General features: G+C 36.2%; 1 protein-coding gene across 2 annotated transcripts; it reads right to left on the bottom strand.

Annotated features, from left to right (window-relative positions):
- Positions 1 to 901: 901 nt before the first annotated feature.
- On the bottom strand, positions 902 to 14,711 carry LOC128306297 (solute carrier family 41 member 1). Of its 2 annotated transcripts, XM_053043741.1 has the most exons (10): positions 14,498 to 14,711; positions 12,755 to 14,048; positions 6,743 to 7,134; positions 5,015 to 5,339; positions 4,787 to 4,933; positions 4,557 to 4,704; positions 4,279 to 4,484; positions 4,062 to 4,210; positions 3,759 to 3,999; positions 902 to 2,346 (listed from the first exon to the last, which is right to left on the bottom strand). In XM_053043741.1, the coding sequence occupies exons 2-10, from the start codon at positions 13,092 to 13,094 to the stop codon at positions 2,330 to 2,332; spliced, it is 1,965 nt and encodes a 654-aa protein (XP_052899701.1). In that variant the 5' UTR covers positions 13,095 to 14,048; positions 14,498 to 14,711; the 3' UTR covers positions 902 to 2,329. The 2 variants fall into 2 exon arrangements, with proteins under 2 accessions (XP_052899701.1, XP_052899699.1); XM_053043739.1 differs by having other exon boundaries at positions 902 to 3,999.
- Between the last annotated feature and the right edge of the window lie 2,337 nt (positions 14,712 to 17,048).

Here is a 17,048-nt window from a genome sequence, read left to right as displayed (position 1 = left end):
TGTATAGAGCGTTTTCAAATGTAACTTGTTTCCCATTTATATATTTTTCAATCTATTTTAGAATTATGCAGTACTACTAACAGATGCAAAAAAATATATAAATAGCACTAGGTTGGGAGATGGAGTGGTGTGGTTGAGGAGTTTTCCTATTACACCCAACGAAATTTGTCAGCAAATCTGAACTTAGAATTCGCATGGTTTAGTTGCATTCAGCTCATGCATAAATTAATCGGTGTTTGATTACTTTGTCACCTTTCTCTATTCTCTGTTGGTGCTTTTTCAGATATTTTGTTTACACTCGTCATTGGGTTTCGTTTCATTTTTATTCCTACAGCATCTTCCATTCAGCAATTCAATCATTTGTTGTACAATCACTATGTTTTAGTTTAGTTGCATTTGTTGGGTAGATTCATCATTAAATGATTTTAATTTTATAAAAAAATAAATCCATCCATTTCTTTTCATAAAAGTATCCGTTTTGTCACCACGATCCTCTGCATGTTTCTAGCTTTCACAAATATTACTCTTTCATTTTAGAGTTCTTTTCCCAAACTCACCTTAACCTCAACCAAACATCGCTTCTTTTGTCGTTGCTCAAAGTACATTTTTAAGTTATGCATCGGCTTTTTTTTTTAGCTATTTTTATTGAAATGAATCCTATGTATGTACAGTAATACATTCCTTTTCAGTTCTGGATTTCTCACACGTTTATTTATATATCAATGGTAACCCCTTTTCACAGTTATCTCTTCCGTAGCTTCTGAATGAGATGTGTCAACCCTGGTAGTGGCATTCTACTATATTTTCCATGAAACTTTTGTTCCTTTACACTTTTCCTTAACCTGACGGTCCTCCCTCAGTCATACAATAGCCTAACTAACAAGAAACACGCATTCAACAGTGGACTTCTACAGGCATCTATAGAGGAATTATGTTTTTGCGTTTCAATCTTACGCTTTGTCTCGCTGTTTTTTTTTATTAAATTGTGTTTTACAGCTCTATTGAGACAGTTTATGTTACTTTGACGAGCCTTTAATACTCTAGTTAGCTGCATTATCGCTCGACATACATTTCATCGAAGAAATGCTTGATGGAACCAATATCTTCCCCTTATCACAATATATTTGCCTTCGATTTGACTCGACTGTTCTTTTCAACTATTTATTCCTTCTCAAGTGCACTATTGCTTATTCCAGTTGTAACTGTCATTTTATAGTAATGCCAATTCGTGAAAGTGAATTAGAAGAAAAATGAATGCAGAAAAAATAGTAGAACTAAGGATCTAACAGATACTCAAACCTAGTTTTCCGTCGTAAAATTTTATAAATACGTCCTACTACACAGATACATTATGTCCTGAAACTTTCCAAATCATTTCAGATTTTATTTCATACCATTGTTAATATTCCCTCCAGTTTTTTCAGCATATCAGCTGATACGCGGTTGTTTCGCTTACGTTACAGTCATATGAAAATGATGAATAATTTTACTAACAAAAATCATTTTTCTGGTTTGATAAAAAAAAATCTTCAAAGTTTTATCTACTGCAAGGATACATTCTGCCTTACTGTTTCACACAAGCTGTTTTCTGTTACTGGGTTATTAACGTTATTGTCACAGATAAATCCTATATTATAGATTGACGTTATTTGTTCAACTGTTACGACTGTTTTGCTGCCGGGTTTCTTTACAGTTGTCATACCATTGACAATCATTCGTTTACTTCCAGTCATTATCCAAACTATATACGGTACCGCAAATGCGCGGTACCACAGGATTGTATGGCCGAATAAATCGTACCATGTTCGAGCAACAAATTGAACATAACAATTTAGGAGAGTCAGTACAAATCGTGCGGGTTTCAACCTAGTTATTTATTCCAATACGCTTTAAACCTTCACTTTACATGTATGGCTTTTGCTTACTTCATTCTTTATTTTGAACAGCAGCGTTCCTCTTTCACAGTGAGCTTACAAACGCCCGTTTCCTTAGGCACTTTTTTATGATTGAAGTAAAGTGCACTGACTCTCCATATGATTCATATTGTGCACTCACTACTTTTCTCATCGTACAGAATAATGGTTTTTGCAAAAACAAATAATTTGATAATTCCTTTAAAATAATTACAATAACAAAAATAATTCAAAACCGAATTTTGTTATGTTTAATAAAGCTAGCACTTTTTTCTGCCTCACCTCTTCGTTATTGGTTCGTCTCGTTGTTCGACCTTAACGGATCATGTAGTGTAACTTCATCGATCTACATATTACTACCCAATTCCTGCATTCGTAAAAACTTTGTAATGGTTGTGCTCTTTGGTACGTCATTTCTACGCTACTGTTGTGCCTGTAAGTGGACGAAAAGATTGGTTGTGGCAATGAATGGATTGGAATAATTGTAGTAGAATGAACATATATCTTGACCAATGGGTTAAATTGTACAGCTCTATATGTAATGTTACTCATTAAAAGTCAAATGAAATGAGTGTACTTAATAGATGAACTTTTTGATTAATTATATCAATATGGATTCGTTAATTAGCGTTTAAGCGGAAAAAGTTTAGAATATTTTAAAATGGGCGTCTTTATCACTCATCGTTACAAGGAAGAAAATGCCTTCAAAAACGTTTCAAGGTTTTAATTTTCTTTAATATAAATAAAGTTAGCTAGCAGAGATGCAATGGATATTAAGTAAAAACAAAAGCTAATTTTGACGAAACCTATGCGGAAAGCTGAAACTGTCGTGTGGTAGCTGTTAGGTTTATTGTACATAGGTTAGTTAGTCAACAGGATTTCATTCTTCCAGACAATTGTATACCAATAGTGGCATCCACAAAAGCAAAATAGCTAGTCTTTCAGTGTCACATGCATAGTGCTCACATTGTCCTCTGCAATGGATTTACGTCTACTTGAGTTCAATTAAATGTTTATCTCAATATAGGAAATTGAAATAATCTCCTAATGGGTTAATGACTAAGGTTTAAAAGGCGTTAAATGTAGTGAAATATAATGAAGATTGGTTAACTATGTCAACCATAGTTTGTGATCTCTCAATGCGTTGGTATGAGTAATGTGGCATATCAGATTTCAAGTAAACCGATTGTGAATACAAAACGACCACAAATAAACCACAAATGTACTTTTTTAGAACTGCGCTTACAAAAACAAAGAAAAGTATAAAAAGCCATCTAATTCATTAATATTGTCTTCTATGGACTGTGTGCTATACTGATATACTAATATGTATTCCGACTAATATGTAATAATATTCACATTGGCTGCCTATTTCGTTAAACGTGTTACCTTTTCTTCAACCCTGTCAATTGCAATACAATTATTTTCATATAAAACCCTATTACATAACAGGTGAAATGTGTTTGGCCGTTTGTAGTCTTTTTAATAATTTTTTTGGGTGAAAATAATTGACCCTTAATGGGGATTTTGAATTGAAGAAATTATAGATATATACATATGAATTGCAAATGCCTATTAATCATATCGCTCAAAGCGTTCTAGTTCTTCCTATTCGACACGCGTCTGATTACATATGTAACTAAACTACTATAATTGGAATTAAATAATGCATGTAATGGTACCAACGATTTCATGCTCTCTATTGTATGGTTGTAATTGTTAATTGGTAGTAGTAATACATTGACCATTTTGTAGCACTGCTAGCAGAGCACAAACTAGGTGGCTGAAAAGCAGTGACCAGCACCTATGTGCCACTGCCATCATGTATTAGATCTGTCAATGTACCTCCGCTAATGGTAGTCATCTCAGGCGTAGATAGTAGTCCAAATCCATCGACAGTTTCGCTTGACGATTCACCGTACGGGTGACCTATTGAACGGAGGAATAGGAAGGCCAGCATCAGGAAACTTGAACCAAACAAGTCACCCAGTGCAGTCAGGTAAGGAATTGCCGAGTTGTCTGGATCGATCTTCCATTTCCACATCAAGTGGATAATCACATGAGCAATGTATAGCAGCAGCATAACCTAATAAAAGAAAGTTTTGATATTTGACCTTTGCAAGTATATAAAATTTGAAATATGCTTACCTGTAGAGTGCTGACGAATAAATAGGAAAGAACAAAAGGAACGCCAATGGTAGAGCTAGACATGTGGATGTAATCTGCTACAAAAATAAACAACACTTGGCCAGGAATTGACATCGCAATGAGTATTCGTGCGGTTCTAGCATAAGGAACTGAAACGATAAAAACGCAATCGAAGGTTAATCACCGGTCGTCAACCATCTGCTCTAATTCCTCATACCTCCATGAAAAAGAGCTTTCCAGGGCAATTCAAAAATCTTTGCGTGCGGTGGTATTATTCCGATAATGGAGCTCTGGTGAAGCATAGTAGATATCTTGCTTGCCTGTACTGATACAAGGTTACCTCCGATACCGTTAATAATTGGCTGGAACACAACAAACCCGTTGAATATACCGACGGCTTTGTCCAGAACCAGACCACCCATTCTGCAGAATAAAAACATCAATGTCATGATTAGCAATATGACCGATATATTTGCGTTCAATGTGATCTCTTACCCGCTAATGAATAGCGCAGACAGCACGGGAACCCATCCCGTTGAAAGTACGGATCGTGTATATTTGTTACGATAAACGAGGAGCATCCAAAATGGTAGCAAAAACACATAAACGGCCACCATAACAAACGTAACCCACAGGTGTGTATCTAGAAAGAGATTTTGATGGCATAGGTTAGCGTGGGATTAAGCAAAGCAATGTACAACGATTGTTACGCATTGAAGTCTTACCAATATTTTCAAACAATAGAGTACTCATTCCGGCCAGCAACGATATGGATACCACGTCTCCAATCGACGCTGCTAGTGGTGTTGCTAGGTTATCGGGATTCATTGTTGTTCGGCTTGAAACAAGGATCACAGCCACTAGGACGAAGTCTTCATGGAGAGAATTGAAATTGAAATTAATATGCTAAATCATAGCAAACGGGACAACCGTGATCGAAAATCTCATCATACCTAGCACAAAGCAGGAGCTGGTGGCAGTGAACATGGCCGAGGCTGTCAGCAACATTACGTGATCGAAGATTATAGTCCCATTGATAATTGCTCCGACAGCGACAGCAAACATAGAGACGATGAATGAAGCAACGGTTGCCTGAACTTGCACTAATGCTATGTTGCCGAGGATCATGTGAAAGATTTCTCGCCTTCCCGACATATTACCGAGGTTGGCTTGTGTTGAGAGACGTGATGCCAGACACATGTCCAGGTTACCCTTCAGTCCTAGTAGCGATGGCACCAAAATGAATAACTCCGACACATGGACAAATACTTTCCAGTTCTAATTGTTCGTATGATGTGTAAAAAAGAATGGTCAAAAGACAAAAATAAATTAGGAGGTGAAAATTATTGTAATTTTTCTTTGTTACATAACACCGTCAGATCGCTCACCGGATAAGTTAATTATTTATTGTTAATGCATAGGGGTAGCGCACACATGTGTAAGGTCAGTAAAAACTTTTAGTATATTCAATTATTATAATTAGGATTATTAAGAAGAAGTTATGAAATGTTAAGGAATCAGTACACGGCTAAATACAATTTTTAATTCAATAACTGTAACAATTCTACGCTATTAAAAACTTTGTTCGAAAACAAACGAATGTTGTTTAAAATCACTCGCAAAAATAGGCAATTTCTAAAAAAAAGGATATTGAAAAGAATACAGGTTTCACTAGTTTGCTCGAATGTATAGGCAAGTTGTAGTGAACGGGATTAGAGAATGATTGGACTGTTTCATATTATTATCCTTGTAATAATTATGCTCAAGCACAAAACAACAGCCAAATGCACAAACTGTACCCTACCGAATATCTCAGAGTGATCAATCCTAAATCTACATCCAACGGGGTGCTTCCCTGAAAAATTAAAACAATGACGCTCTTTAGTTTAACAATTTTTCACTTAGTGCGAAGCCAGAATACAATGCGGATATAGAAGAACACAAGTGTCTGACTGTCGTACTCATGCGCTATCTGAATCATGACCAGATGTCACACTTGTCACTAAATACAAGTGTGTTACATATTTTGCTTCAGTTTCTTCTGTAGTGCGTGCAAGAATTCCTCACACTTCTAGTCTATTCTGATGGTGACACCTAGGAATGCACTTGAACGTTCTAATGAAGCGTTCAGTAGATGGGTTTGGCTTATCAAAAGTTTTGTTTTATGATGGAAATTTTGAAAATCAAGGTGAAATGATAGCATTGTAATTTCTTGAACTAGAGAAATAAATTTCAAAACAAAGAATGAAGCTACCTTTGCTTTGTGTTCCGATAGTAGAACATTTAATATACAATATTCATTTCAGAATAATAAATGGCATTTGCAAAACAGCGGAAAGGGGAAGTTTGTACGCTTCTGTTACTTTGCAATCATCGAACAATGTCCCCACTTCAAATATGATAAGACATCAAGTGTGCATCGACACTTCACTCCATTTGAACGTTTTTGAGTTGTATTCATTCTGCTGATATTTGCTGACGTTATCTTTAGCTACAGTTGTTCCTCAAGATGACTGCCCCTATTCCGGGAGAATATTTACGCAGGATAACCAACACCTTGATGTAGGCTATCGCACATACTCTAGTCCCGGAAAGCTTTTAGTCTTCTGGTGCATGTACGCATCACGATGATTGTCGTCTGGAAATAAAGTAACACATTTACTATTCAGAATGGTATTTACCTCGACATGACCTAGGATGATTCCTGCTCCAATGGTGCCTACACCAGCAATGAAAAATGGTATGGCGATTTGAAGTGTCATATACCACCACTTTTCTTGCCGTATGCCGGCACCATGCTCTCGACCTGCTCCACCATCTCCGGCAGATCCATCATCCGTACCGGCTACATTTACCCCCGCAATACCACCGCCTCCAACAACGCACTTCTGCTCAAGAGGTCCACCTTCACTGACTTCATCGGCCAGACTTCCGGAGCAGCCGGTACCGCCACCACCGCCACTACGGTGATCGCCCCGGTCCGGCTCGGAAGATGCAATCGATGTCGTTATTATCGAGCTCAGCGACCCCGTTGTGGATGCAGGTAGGGTGGCAATTTTACCCTTGCCATCACCTGTCGAAAGAGGATCGCAGAAAATGTCTAAGGGTTAATGATATTTTAACAATAACAGCTGAGTGTAAGAGTACTCGAATATCTGATTAAACTGTATTACATATTTGAGTGCATTGCTATCAACATAAATATATAAACAAATGTTGGGTAACATAACTAGCCAGCCTATGAAGAAAACAAAGTAAATTAAAGGATCTAGACATATTTTGAGCAAAATGTTTGGTGATTTTGAATGATAAAATAAAATAAATTTCGATTTCATGGCTTAAAAACCTCAAAACAACCTCAACAACATTTCAATCAAAACGCTATGAAACATAGTTCGCAACTTAATGGGTGCTGAATGGTTTTTGTTACTTTAATGAAATGTATTACAAAAAAGCATATTGTTCTGGTAAACCGGGCTGGTCCGTGTTGCTATTATGCATTTTAGATAAAGGACGTAAATCTAAATATTAGGTAGTGCAATTTTTGCGTTTTTTGACGGAAAAGAGCTTCCAGATCATTGCTTATTTAATCTATGACAAATCTATGAGCAACATTATTTGTATTAAGTTATCATTTATTTAACTATATGATAATTTATTTTTGTGACTCTATGTTTCAATTAGAGACACTTATAAAATGTTAATAAGCTTAATTTAACTATTTGCCTAGCTGAACAAAAGAAATTGAGAAAAGTTGCAAAGAGGTACATCGAACAATGTATAACCTTAGATTATAACTGCCAATCAGAGACAGATTTAACGATAAGTATACAAAGCGGCCACAGTGGAGCTACCAAGGTAGGTAGGTAGGTTACAAGTACAGGCAGTCTCCGAGATATACTGTTATAACGGACCGCGTATAAACTTTTTGGGAGAAAAAACGTTTACACTTAAAAAATATAAACAATAAAAAAGTTAAAATTATGAAAGTCCAAATCACAGCTATGTTTACAATCCAAGCATTTCTCGTTTATATTCTTGCCTAAGGTAAGTGTTGATTAATCTCTTAAAACAATAAATTTGAAACACACACAACACTTGAGAAACAAATCAAGCATAATATTAAAAATAAATTTGCGATGTCTAAGTTTTCTATTTCAATTAATAAGCTTAACATACATTGTTGGCATTTTTGAAGTAGAATGCGACATTACTTTTTCGTTGCTGCGTATTATTGTTCTTCATAAAATAATTTATCAAAATTACGATTAATTTACATAAAACAAAAGTTGACAGATATGAGTGTCCTACAAACATGAAAAAAAGCACAGCTATAACAAATTTCGTATATATTGATTATAAATTGACGTATAAATGATTCGTATAAATAAGATATTAAATTCTGTATGCATTTCATATAAGCATTCAATTAAAGAGCATAAGTGCGGTGCTGCTTTTTGTAACATGCGTGTATAACATTTTATGCATAGCAAAAAATCATGGCGAGTACCACAACTTTCTTTTACAGTTGTTCCATTATTATCTGCAAAAAGTAATTTAACATGTATATAGGAAAATCTAGAACTGGGTAATAAAAAAAATATGAAATATTTAAAAATACAGCCATTTCCCGAGTTACGCGACACTCGAGTTATGCGAATCTCAAAATTCTAACAGTTGGTGTAATTTTGTATGTTGTTGTATGAATTTTTTAATTTGTCGAATTTTAAATTTTCATAGAAATACGTTACTTTTTATATTATAAACATAAGTTGTGGTAAAAATTTAACCCAATTATCGAAAAAAACATAAACATATAAATTATTAATGCGCTTTGTATCGTGAAAAGAAGAAACCTATCGCTGAATACTAAATATAAACGAAATTATAAAAGGAATTCAAGTTACACAAAAAATTGAATTACGCGAATTGTTCTGGCAGGCTTCATTCGCGTAACTCGGGAAAACAATGTAATAAAAGTTAAACAAATGTAACGTCCCTTGGAAGCCACTACGGCTATCGTGCTAGGTAGCTCATGCTAAACGTCAAACTGTATATTAATTTATTAGCATGTGTCCATATGGCTGCTGTGCAACGGAAGTGTGAGTAAAAAGGCAGATTGTCATGTTATCATTGTTAAGCATTGTGTGGAATGAAGTTATGATGATTACGAGAAAAAAGAGAAGAAAAGCTTCTAATATTAGACTCATCATCACCACAATCATCATCGTAATTTCCTAATTAGAGGGGGTAGTTTTGACCGCTCCATCCGCTGATACCATCATGGTATTGAATAAAGCGTCAAAGTTTTGTGAATCTCACTGTAAACAACATTAGTTTAGTCACTGTAAACAACATAGACATTGTCAGTGTAAACTTAATTTTATTATACTTTTTTTTGGTTCCAACGTTTTGTATGGTTTATTTTCCGCACAGATAGTAGGTTTTGATATAAAATTGTTTTCATATTAAAGAAAGTAACACAAAGTGAGGAAAAAAGAGCAAAAAACACGTTTCAAGTTTATATAACGTTTTTCGACAACTAGCAGTCCCATTTTGATAGGTTGTTTTTGCTACTGTAATTGCATGTTTATACACAAAACTTTCGGACGCAGCGATTGTACGAGCGTTTGAAAATAAGTACTAGCATTGTCGGTGGTTTGCTACCCTCATTTTGCACTCAACTCTCATTTATTTTTGGATATGACCTTTCCCTGTTTTTTTTTCATAAAACCGCTAATTTTGTTTAGAGAACTTGGAGACGACGTCAAACTTTATCGGTCTGGTTATAATTAATTACAAAGAAAAAAACTTGAACCCTTTTAATTTATTGGATATTAATAATAATATTCTAAAGTTGGATCAACCTTTTGGGGAATATATACAAATAATCTGGCGCGGTCCGGTAGTGTATTGGTTACGGCACCTCTCTTCACAAGACAGAGTCGAGGAAAAATTCCATTAGGACCAAACCCCCGTAGCAAGGACAGACTATCTGGCTACGTGATAAAAATAATTCAATACTGCCTAGCCATTCTAATGAAATAAAAAATAAGAACAAATAATCTGAAGTATCTCACAATGGTAATTATCCCTACGATATGCGTTGATGTGGTACAGTTTAACTTGAATTTTCAACTATAAATCTAACCGAAGCAAAAAGAAATGTACCTACAACAGAAAAAAAGAAACATTCAACGTGACAAATAGATCGCTCTGGATTGAAATGCTTTCGAAGATAATTATTCGCAATAACAAATATAGCGTTTAGAAGACATGTGATGTGGAAGTCCATAATCAAATATCGAACCGCCTGTTTCATCATTTCTCTTTACATATCCCCGCTCGGTTGTGCTCATTTTCATTCAGAGAGTCGTGTTATACAGTTAAGCTAATTGATGCACGACCGATGATGATCGCTTCACGATCAGTTGATGATTAAACAACGTGCTCTGCACCATGGAACTAGAAGCACTTTGTGTTTTGGATGTTCTTCTTGTCGCACGTGGACAGTAAGCTATTTCAGCGTGTTTTGATTTTGTCGAACAGAAACCGGCACTAATTGAGCAACAACTAGTCGAACAAATGATTTTAGATACTCTCATCTAAAAAAACAATGCTGACCTTCGTTCGGGTCGCATGTTTAGTTTAGTGTTGACTGAAATATGATACATGTTATTGAACATTAGCAGTTGGTGAATTACTAGTTCCGAGCGGCAAGGCATAGAACGCAGTAACTTCAGGTACAGCTTACTCAACTCTGATTTTATAGCTATACAGCTATAACCTGGTTATAAACAAAGATAAAACACGAAGCTACTATCGCTTCAAGTAGCAATTCTGATTAAAGGGTAACCGCAAAAATCCGTCCAAAGTGAATACTATGAGCATGATAATTCTCAGTTCACAGACACATTGTTTGTAATCGGAACACGAGTTATATCCTCAGTATCAGTACCTGCGCGACGTCTAGCTACTTGTTCAAAGTGTAGATGGGTAGTGCCGCTCCGGACAGCCATAAACTCTAATCTTGCGGTTTTTTTCCATGTGCGGTAAATCTGTCACAGCTGGCAACGGCGGAAATAATTGCTAAAAATGCAATTCATAACACGGTGATATACGGTTGATGGAAACCTCAATATCTGGACATCTAACGGAATAGCAGAGAAAAGAAGGAAGCCAAATTCCGCGTTTATTATTTTGATTTTTTGTTTCCAAATCTCAAGTAAACCAGATTTTAGTTACTAGAAATTGAGCAAGTCCAAGCGGTACATTGGTTCACTATTTGCTGAAGTGCATAAGTTGTGTACACCAGCGAAAGAAAATTAAATATCAGAATCCGTGCATCACCTTATGCTTAGTAATCAGTTAAGTGGCCACCTTCTTAGCTGACTCGTATGTACTTGCTCCTACGAAATTGAAGATTCTTATGAAAAAAAGTTTACAGAAGTGCAACTATTAGAATATTGATGGCCAAATGCTTTATACCTTCATCTATTGCCAACATCAATTTGACGTTAAGCTTATAATTATTTAATTTGCAATTACTCTATTTTTTAATATCTATTATGACGTATATTAAAAAAAAAACATTCAAAAAAGTATAACCTACGGCTATAAGACAAAGAGTTGACATTGATCATTGTATACAGCTTATTAAAGGTTGGCGAATCAATACATTTTACGTTTTAGATAAATAAGATGTTGCTTGATAAGAGATTCAAACTGTTCTTAAAGAAATTGAATTGTTGGTTGATCATTAAAAGTTTTGTTTAAAGAAATTCTCAATGGGGCATGATGGTCGTCACACGAGTGGACCGGACCAAAATCCCTTCCAGATCAATCCCCCATACGCAGGAATGACCAGCGTCACAGAAACCCAGGAATGACATGCCTAGACCTCTTGAGTTTGTTGTGCCGATGAAGAAGAATAAAGAAATTCTGTAAACAAAATGTTCAATAAATAGAGTAACCCATCCAAACATCACGATTAATAAATTACGCTGAATGAAATATTTTTATTTCGCATTTTCCGGAACAATCCAGAATTTTGTAACTCTCATCATATACTACAAAATTATTACAATATATTTGTTTAAACATCAAAAAAATAGCTAACAGTGCTTTAGAAATATATGCTCAAAAACATTGTATCTAAGTATTAACTTTTTAATAAATCGGTAAAGACTCTGTAATGTTACTCTGTAACACTAAAGTGGCAATTTTAGATTTTCTTTACATAAATAAACCCGTTACTCATACAATTAATATAAATTAATAAGAAAAATAGATGTTGGTTTTTGAAAATTTCAGTCAGGAGAATAGATTAAGTACAAAATTACCACTCGGCTAAATTATAGCTGATATGTTTAGTAATTTTGGTCGTATATAAGCCATATCCTTGGTAAAGAATTTGCATTTAAGTAATACGAATATTGACTGACTGAAATAAATGTAACGTATGCAATAATAGTACAAGGAAGAATATAATTTCAAACAGCAAGAAAATAAATAGAAAAAAAACAATTTGTAACATAAGTAGAAATTATCGACGAAATATAACGATCATTCAATAGCAAAACGAGAATAAAATCAAAACTAAACATATCAAGACAGAGAGAGAAAGAGGGAAAGAGAGAGAAAAAGAGTTAAAGAAAGATAAAAGAAAAAAAATAAACGGAACGAAAACTCACCACTTCCTCCGTAAATCGTAAACGGTCTATAGCTATCGTCATCGACGCGGTAGAATTCTGTGGCCCCACGTGTATCGATTTGTAGCCCATGCCCGAGATCATCTCGGAAAGCGTGTCCCGTATCAAGCGGAATTGCCGCTAGCGACTGCGGGGCTATTACGGTTCCTGCGCTGGAGAAACTCGATCGTTGACTGCCGATGTGGGAACCGACTGGACCGGTGCTTTGACTGTCCAAGAGCATTACGTCCATTGTATCAAACGCGATGACACTGTCTTGTTGAGTGTTTGGCCCTGCAACTGATTCGGCTATTTCGGAATTCATTTTATCCTTCGGCTTCATGGTTTTGATCTCTTCGGTATAGCAAATGCCAGTGCCCAAACGCTGTATAATGGGAATTTCCAAATTGCTGAAGGATGGCACTAGCACAATAATGTAAAGATGGTGTTGTTGAAATGATTTGTTCTCCAAGGAAATGTGTATGACAGGAAGTTCGTTTGGTGCAGGATCTCGTCCGAAGGTAGCCGCTACACACTAGATGTGGCGTTGTCCTTGGAAACTCCAAATTATCCGTAGATTCCACAAGATCACAAGGGATTTCGTTGAAAATTTAAGTTTCTAGCTTCCGTGGAGAACACAGAACTTTAGATCTGCTCTGATCTACATCCGCAGCAGGGAATGAGGTGGAATTAGGCTTTGTAAAAGGTAACCCAAAATGCTTCACGGTTTATATGACACGCGTGAGTTTACGGCAAGTTTGTGGTCTTCCTTTGTGTGATGGGTTTTATCTCTTCTTTGTACTAGTTAAGACTATACTATAATCTTATTTGTTTTCGTAAAGGAAATATTCGTTCTGAAAGTAATGTTCCGGTTGATGTTCGTCGGACATTCGTTGTTGTCTATCGGCACGGAAGCTTGCTGCGACCGGTTGTGACGAATACGCCCATACCCGTCGGTATGCAGAGGAGCGCAGGGTCGAACGGAGTGCAGTGGCGTCCCCAGTTAGCTTTCACGTTGGGGCCCTCTGGCACTGGCCGTCGTGTACCGCGTCCGCAGCTTCCTGATAACTCCAGACTGAACCGTTCTGGTTAGCGTGCGTTGGCAGAATTCCTCTAACAGCTTTGTTGACCTCTGTTCTGATCAGATTAATTGATCAGAGGTCTAGATTACGGAGTGAATCGCACTGACCGCTCGGACTGGCTGTGGAAGTGTTGTGAGCGTACCACAATGCACTTGTGTCCGTATTGTTTTTCTTTGCAGGTTTAGCCACTTGTCGATGTCGGACGTTACGATACGCTAGTGTAAGATGAGACAGAGACAGAGTCAATGAGCACAAGGTGGCGGCTTTTAGGTGACTAAATCCAATCCTTTAGACAAGATTGGATAAACAGTTTGGAATATTTGAGCGCAGTTGTATTTGAATTAAATTTTATTTCGATAAACGACGATCAAGGATAACACTGTTCAACCACTAAGAAACTGAAAGCGTAAATTTTGCGTAATACTAGTGGAGTCAAGATCGCACCCTACACCAGAAATTCGTTACCGCAATTAATTTGACTGATTGATAGATTGACGGATAAGTCAAAGTGGTAAAGAATAAACGATTAACACATAAGCACTCAGGGACGACAGCGGTTACTATAGAGCAACACTTTGGAACATGTGGATCGGAACTAGGATTCGGTAAGCTTCGATTGATTGGATTGATTGTGATCGTTAAGAACATTGGCATAAGGTCTTACTAGAAGGGATTCTATCCGTTGACGATGTTGATTGGTGACCGGTTATTTAAAGTGAAGAAGAATTCAGATTCGTATTAATATTCGACCATCGTTGGTCGTGCGTTCGAAAGGAAGGTAATAATTACACAAATTGTTCCACTACTTTGTTATACCACTACCACTATTGAACACGAACAGCACAAAATCTTGGGTTAATGCAGTGATGAGTTTTATTTTGCCGATTCAATTGTGTTATACCTTTTCAGCAACACTTGCGCTAACACACTTTGCACTTGCGTTGCAAATAATGCACTATGCGGCTTTGTCGTCAGGGTGGAAATTTAAATCATTCACGCATTTTAGTACACAACCGCTAGATGGTAAACCTTTCGAAATTGCATGGCACACGTATTTATAAAACACTCCTCATGTATGGTCAGGAGCCTACGTTACGACGGATTCGCGAACTCGACACGTACGAACTGACAAGCTTAGTGAAAATGAGTACCAACCTTAAGTGTACTGTTGATAATATAGAAGGTCTCACGCTTCTAGCGTGGGAACCAACCCTCTCCGGACCCTGTTCGGTGCGAGAGAAATAAGCTCAACCACGTTGAGTGTGGGGGTGTTCGGAAAAGCTTTTCAAGCGCATGTAGATATGATCATAGAAGAGTCTTCCGAATAACAAGGATGGACATATCGCGGTTTCGTAGGTATGGAAAGGGAACAACTGCGTAAGCGATTTAGGTTCCAAAGAGATACGACTGAACGCGATAGATGTACGCAGAGAGAAAAATACTAACAACGAGAGTAGAATAGCGCATTGTGATGTTGCTATGGCTCAAAAGATTTAGAAGGACAAGTTTTGAGGTGTTTTTTTTATATTTGCCTTAAATGCTTAGACCTTGTCTAGTTCACGGGCTTTTCTGATTTCTGCTCCTACTGAACGCGTGAATTTTTGAGACAGGCGTAGTGGATACCGATTTTAATGCGATATTGGGTTAACATTTAACATCGCATCTTCAATATACTTTTCTTTACAATGGGCAACCGTACTCAGGTAAACATAAAGATGGTAAGCTGGGAATAATAGATGCGTAACGAATTTAAACTTTTAAAATTTCAGTATATCTCACGAACGTAACGATTATTAATTTTGATTAAATTTATAGATTGATTTCATTTGTTATAATTATGGGTATAATTAGTACGCGACAGTTTGATCGTTGAACGAAACAGACCCCTAGAATCAACTAGATTTAATTTAATTTACAATTTCATAATTAGCATCTGTCATTGACAAATAAGCTACTTCTAAAAAGTGTAGTGTAAGTGGTAATCTAGATAAAAGTTCGAAAAACTGTTCATCAAAAAGATGAAATAGTAAAAAATCATTGAAACTAGGTCGATTTATGTGATGATTAGGTGATTTTATGTACTTTTTTAGTTTTATTTTTATTGCGTTTATTTAATTTACCCATAACTTGAACAATAGAACTGCGTACCGCGCTCTGTGCGGTACTAATTGAACAACAGAGCTGCGAACAGAGCTGCGTACCACCAAACGAATAAATCGATGGGTATTGGTATGCATCTTACCATCTTTGAGATTGGGATGCATTGCATTGACACTGGCATTGTAATGCCAGCATGACGGCCAACCGACCGCTGCATGAAGCCTTACGTTGAACCACATTCATAAAATAGTTATGGCAGGCAAAATTGTACAACATTCAATTACAAAATACAAAAACAATTTTCGATCGGTCCTGTCGTGTGAAATTCGGCGCTTGGAAATACACCACAGGGTCTTGAGAGACTTGGAAAAGCAACTCCTATAAAATTATATTTTTCAGCATTACCGATATTTACTATTAACGTTTTTATTACCTTAACTGTTAGTAACAAATTATTAAATAAATAAATTTTCTATATAAATGTCTCAATTGGCTCAAGTTAACAGCAATGTTTTTATACAGGTTTAAGGAGTTGAAGATACTTTTCAAAGTTTTTTTTATTGGAACACATTTTCGATTGCAGTTATATTTGAGTTTGTTCGTATGGAACATTTCAACCTTGACTTTGTCCGCTCTATGGCTTCAAAATTAACGAAAGAGTCGTCTTTGATGTGCCAAGTAGGCTTGGACGTGTCGGTGTAATCGTAGCCTTGACGCGATTATAAAACATGGAAGATAATTATTAGATAGTTTTAACCTTCATTGCGGGAGAAACTTCATTTACCATTAAGTTTGCTTTTTACTTTTGAATATGTTTAAGGTAGCGACAAGCTTCGGAAAAAATACATTTAAAATTTTTAAGGTAACATTTTCTAGGTTGTTCCAAAAACTTTATTAAAAAAAAAAAATTAAGAATTATCGACGCATTATTTATTAACATTATCGACTAAGACATCTGAATGTGTATTTGAACAATCCAATTACAAAGAGTCTGTTGTTTTGTACTATTTAAATTCCGGCAACATTCATCTCGTACGATGTACTGTTGCTCGAACATTTCCATAGTAAATTACGTAACAAGTCTACTCGTACATTTTCGTTCTAGTACACATTTT

This window comes from Anopheles moucheti, chromosome X (assembly GCF_943734755.1).
Source record: "Anopheles moucheti chromosome X, idAnoMoucSN_F20_07, whole genome shotgun sequence".
Taxonomy (NCBI): domain Eukaryota; kingdom Metazoa; phylum Arthropoda; class Insecta; order Diptera; family Culicidae; genus Anopheles; species Anopheles moucheti.
This window is presented reverse-complemented; position numbering and strand designations above follow the sequence as displayed.

Excerpts from the sequence above, each read along its gene's own strand:
- LOC128306297 (XM_053043739.1), bottom strand. The coding sequence starts at position 13,094 with ATGAAGCCGAAGGATAAAATGAATTCCGAAATAGCCGAATCAGTTGCA. Across the intron at positions 7,135-12,754 it reads TACGATTTACGGAGGAAGTG|GTGATGGCAAGGGTAAAATT; the intron begins GTGAGTTTTCGT and ends CTCTTTCGACAG. Across the intron at positions 4,000-4,061 it reads TATTCGTCAGCACTCTACAG|GTTATGCTGCTGCTATACAT; the intron begins GTAAGCATATTT and ends TTCTTTTATTAG.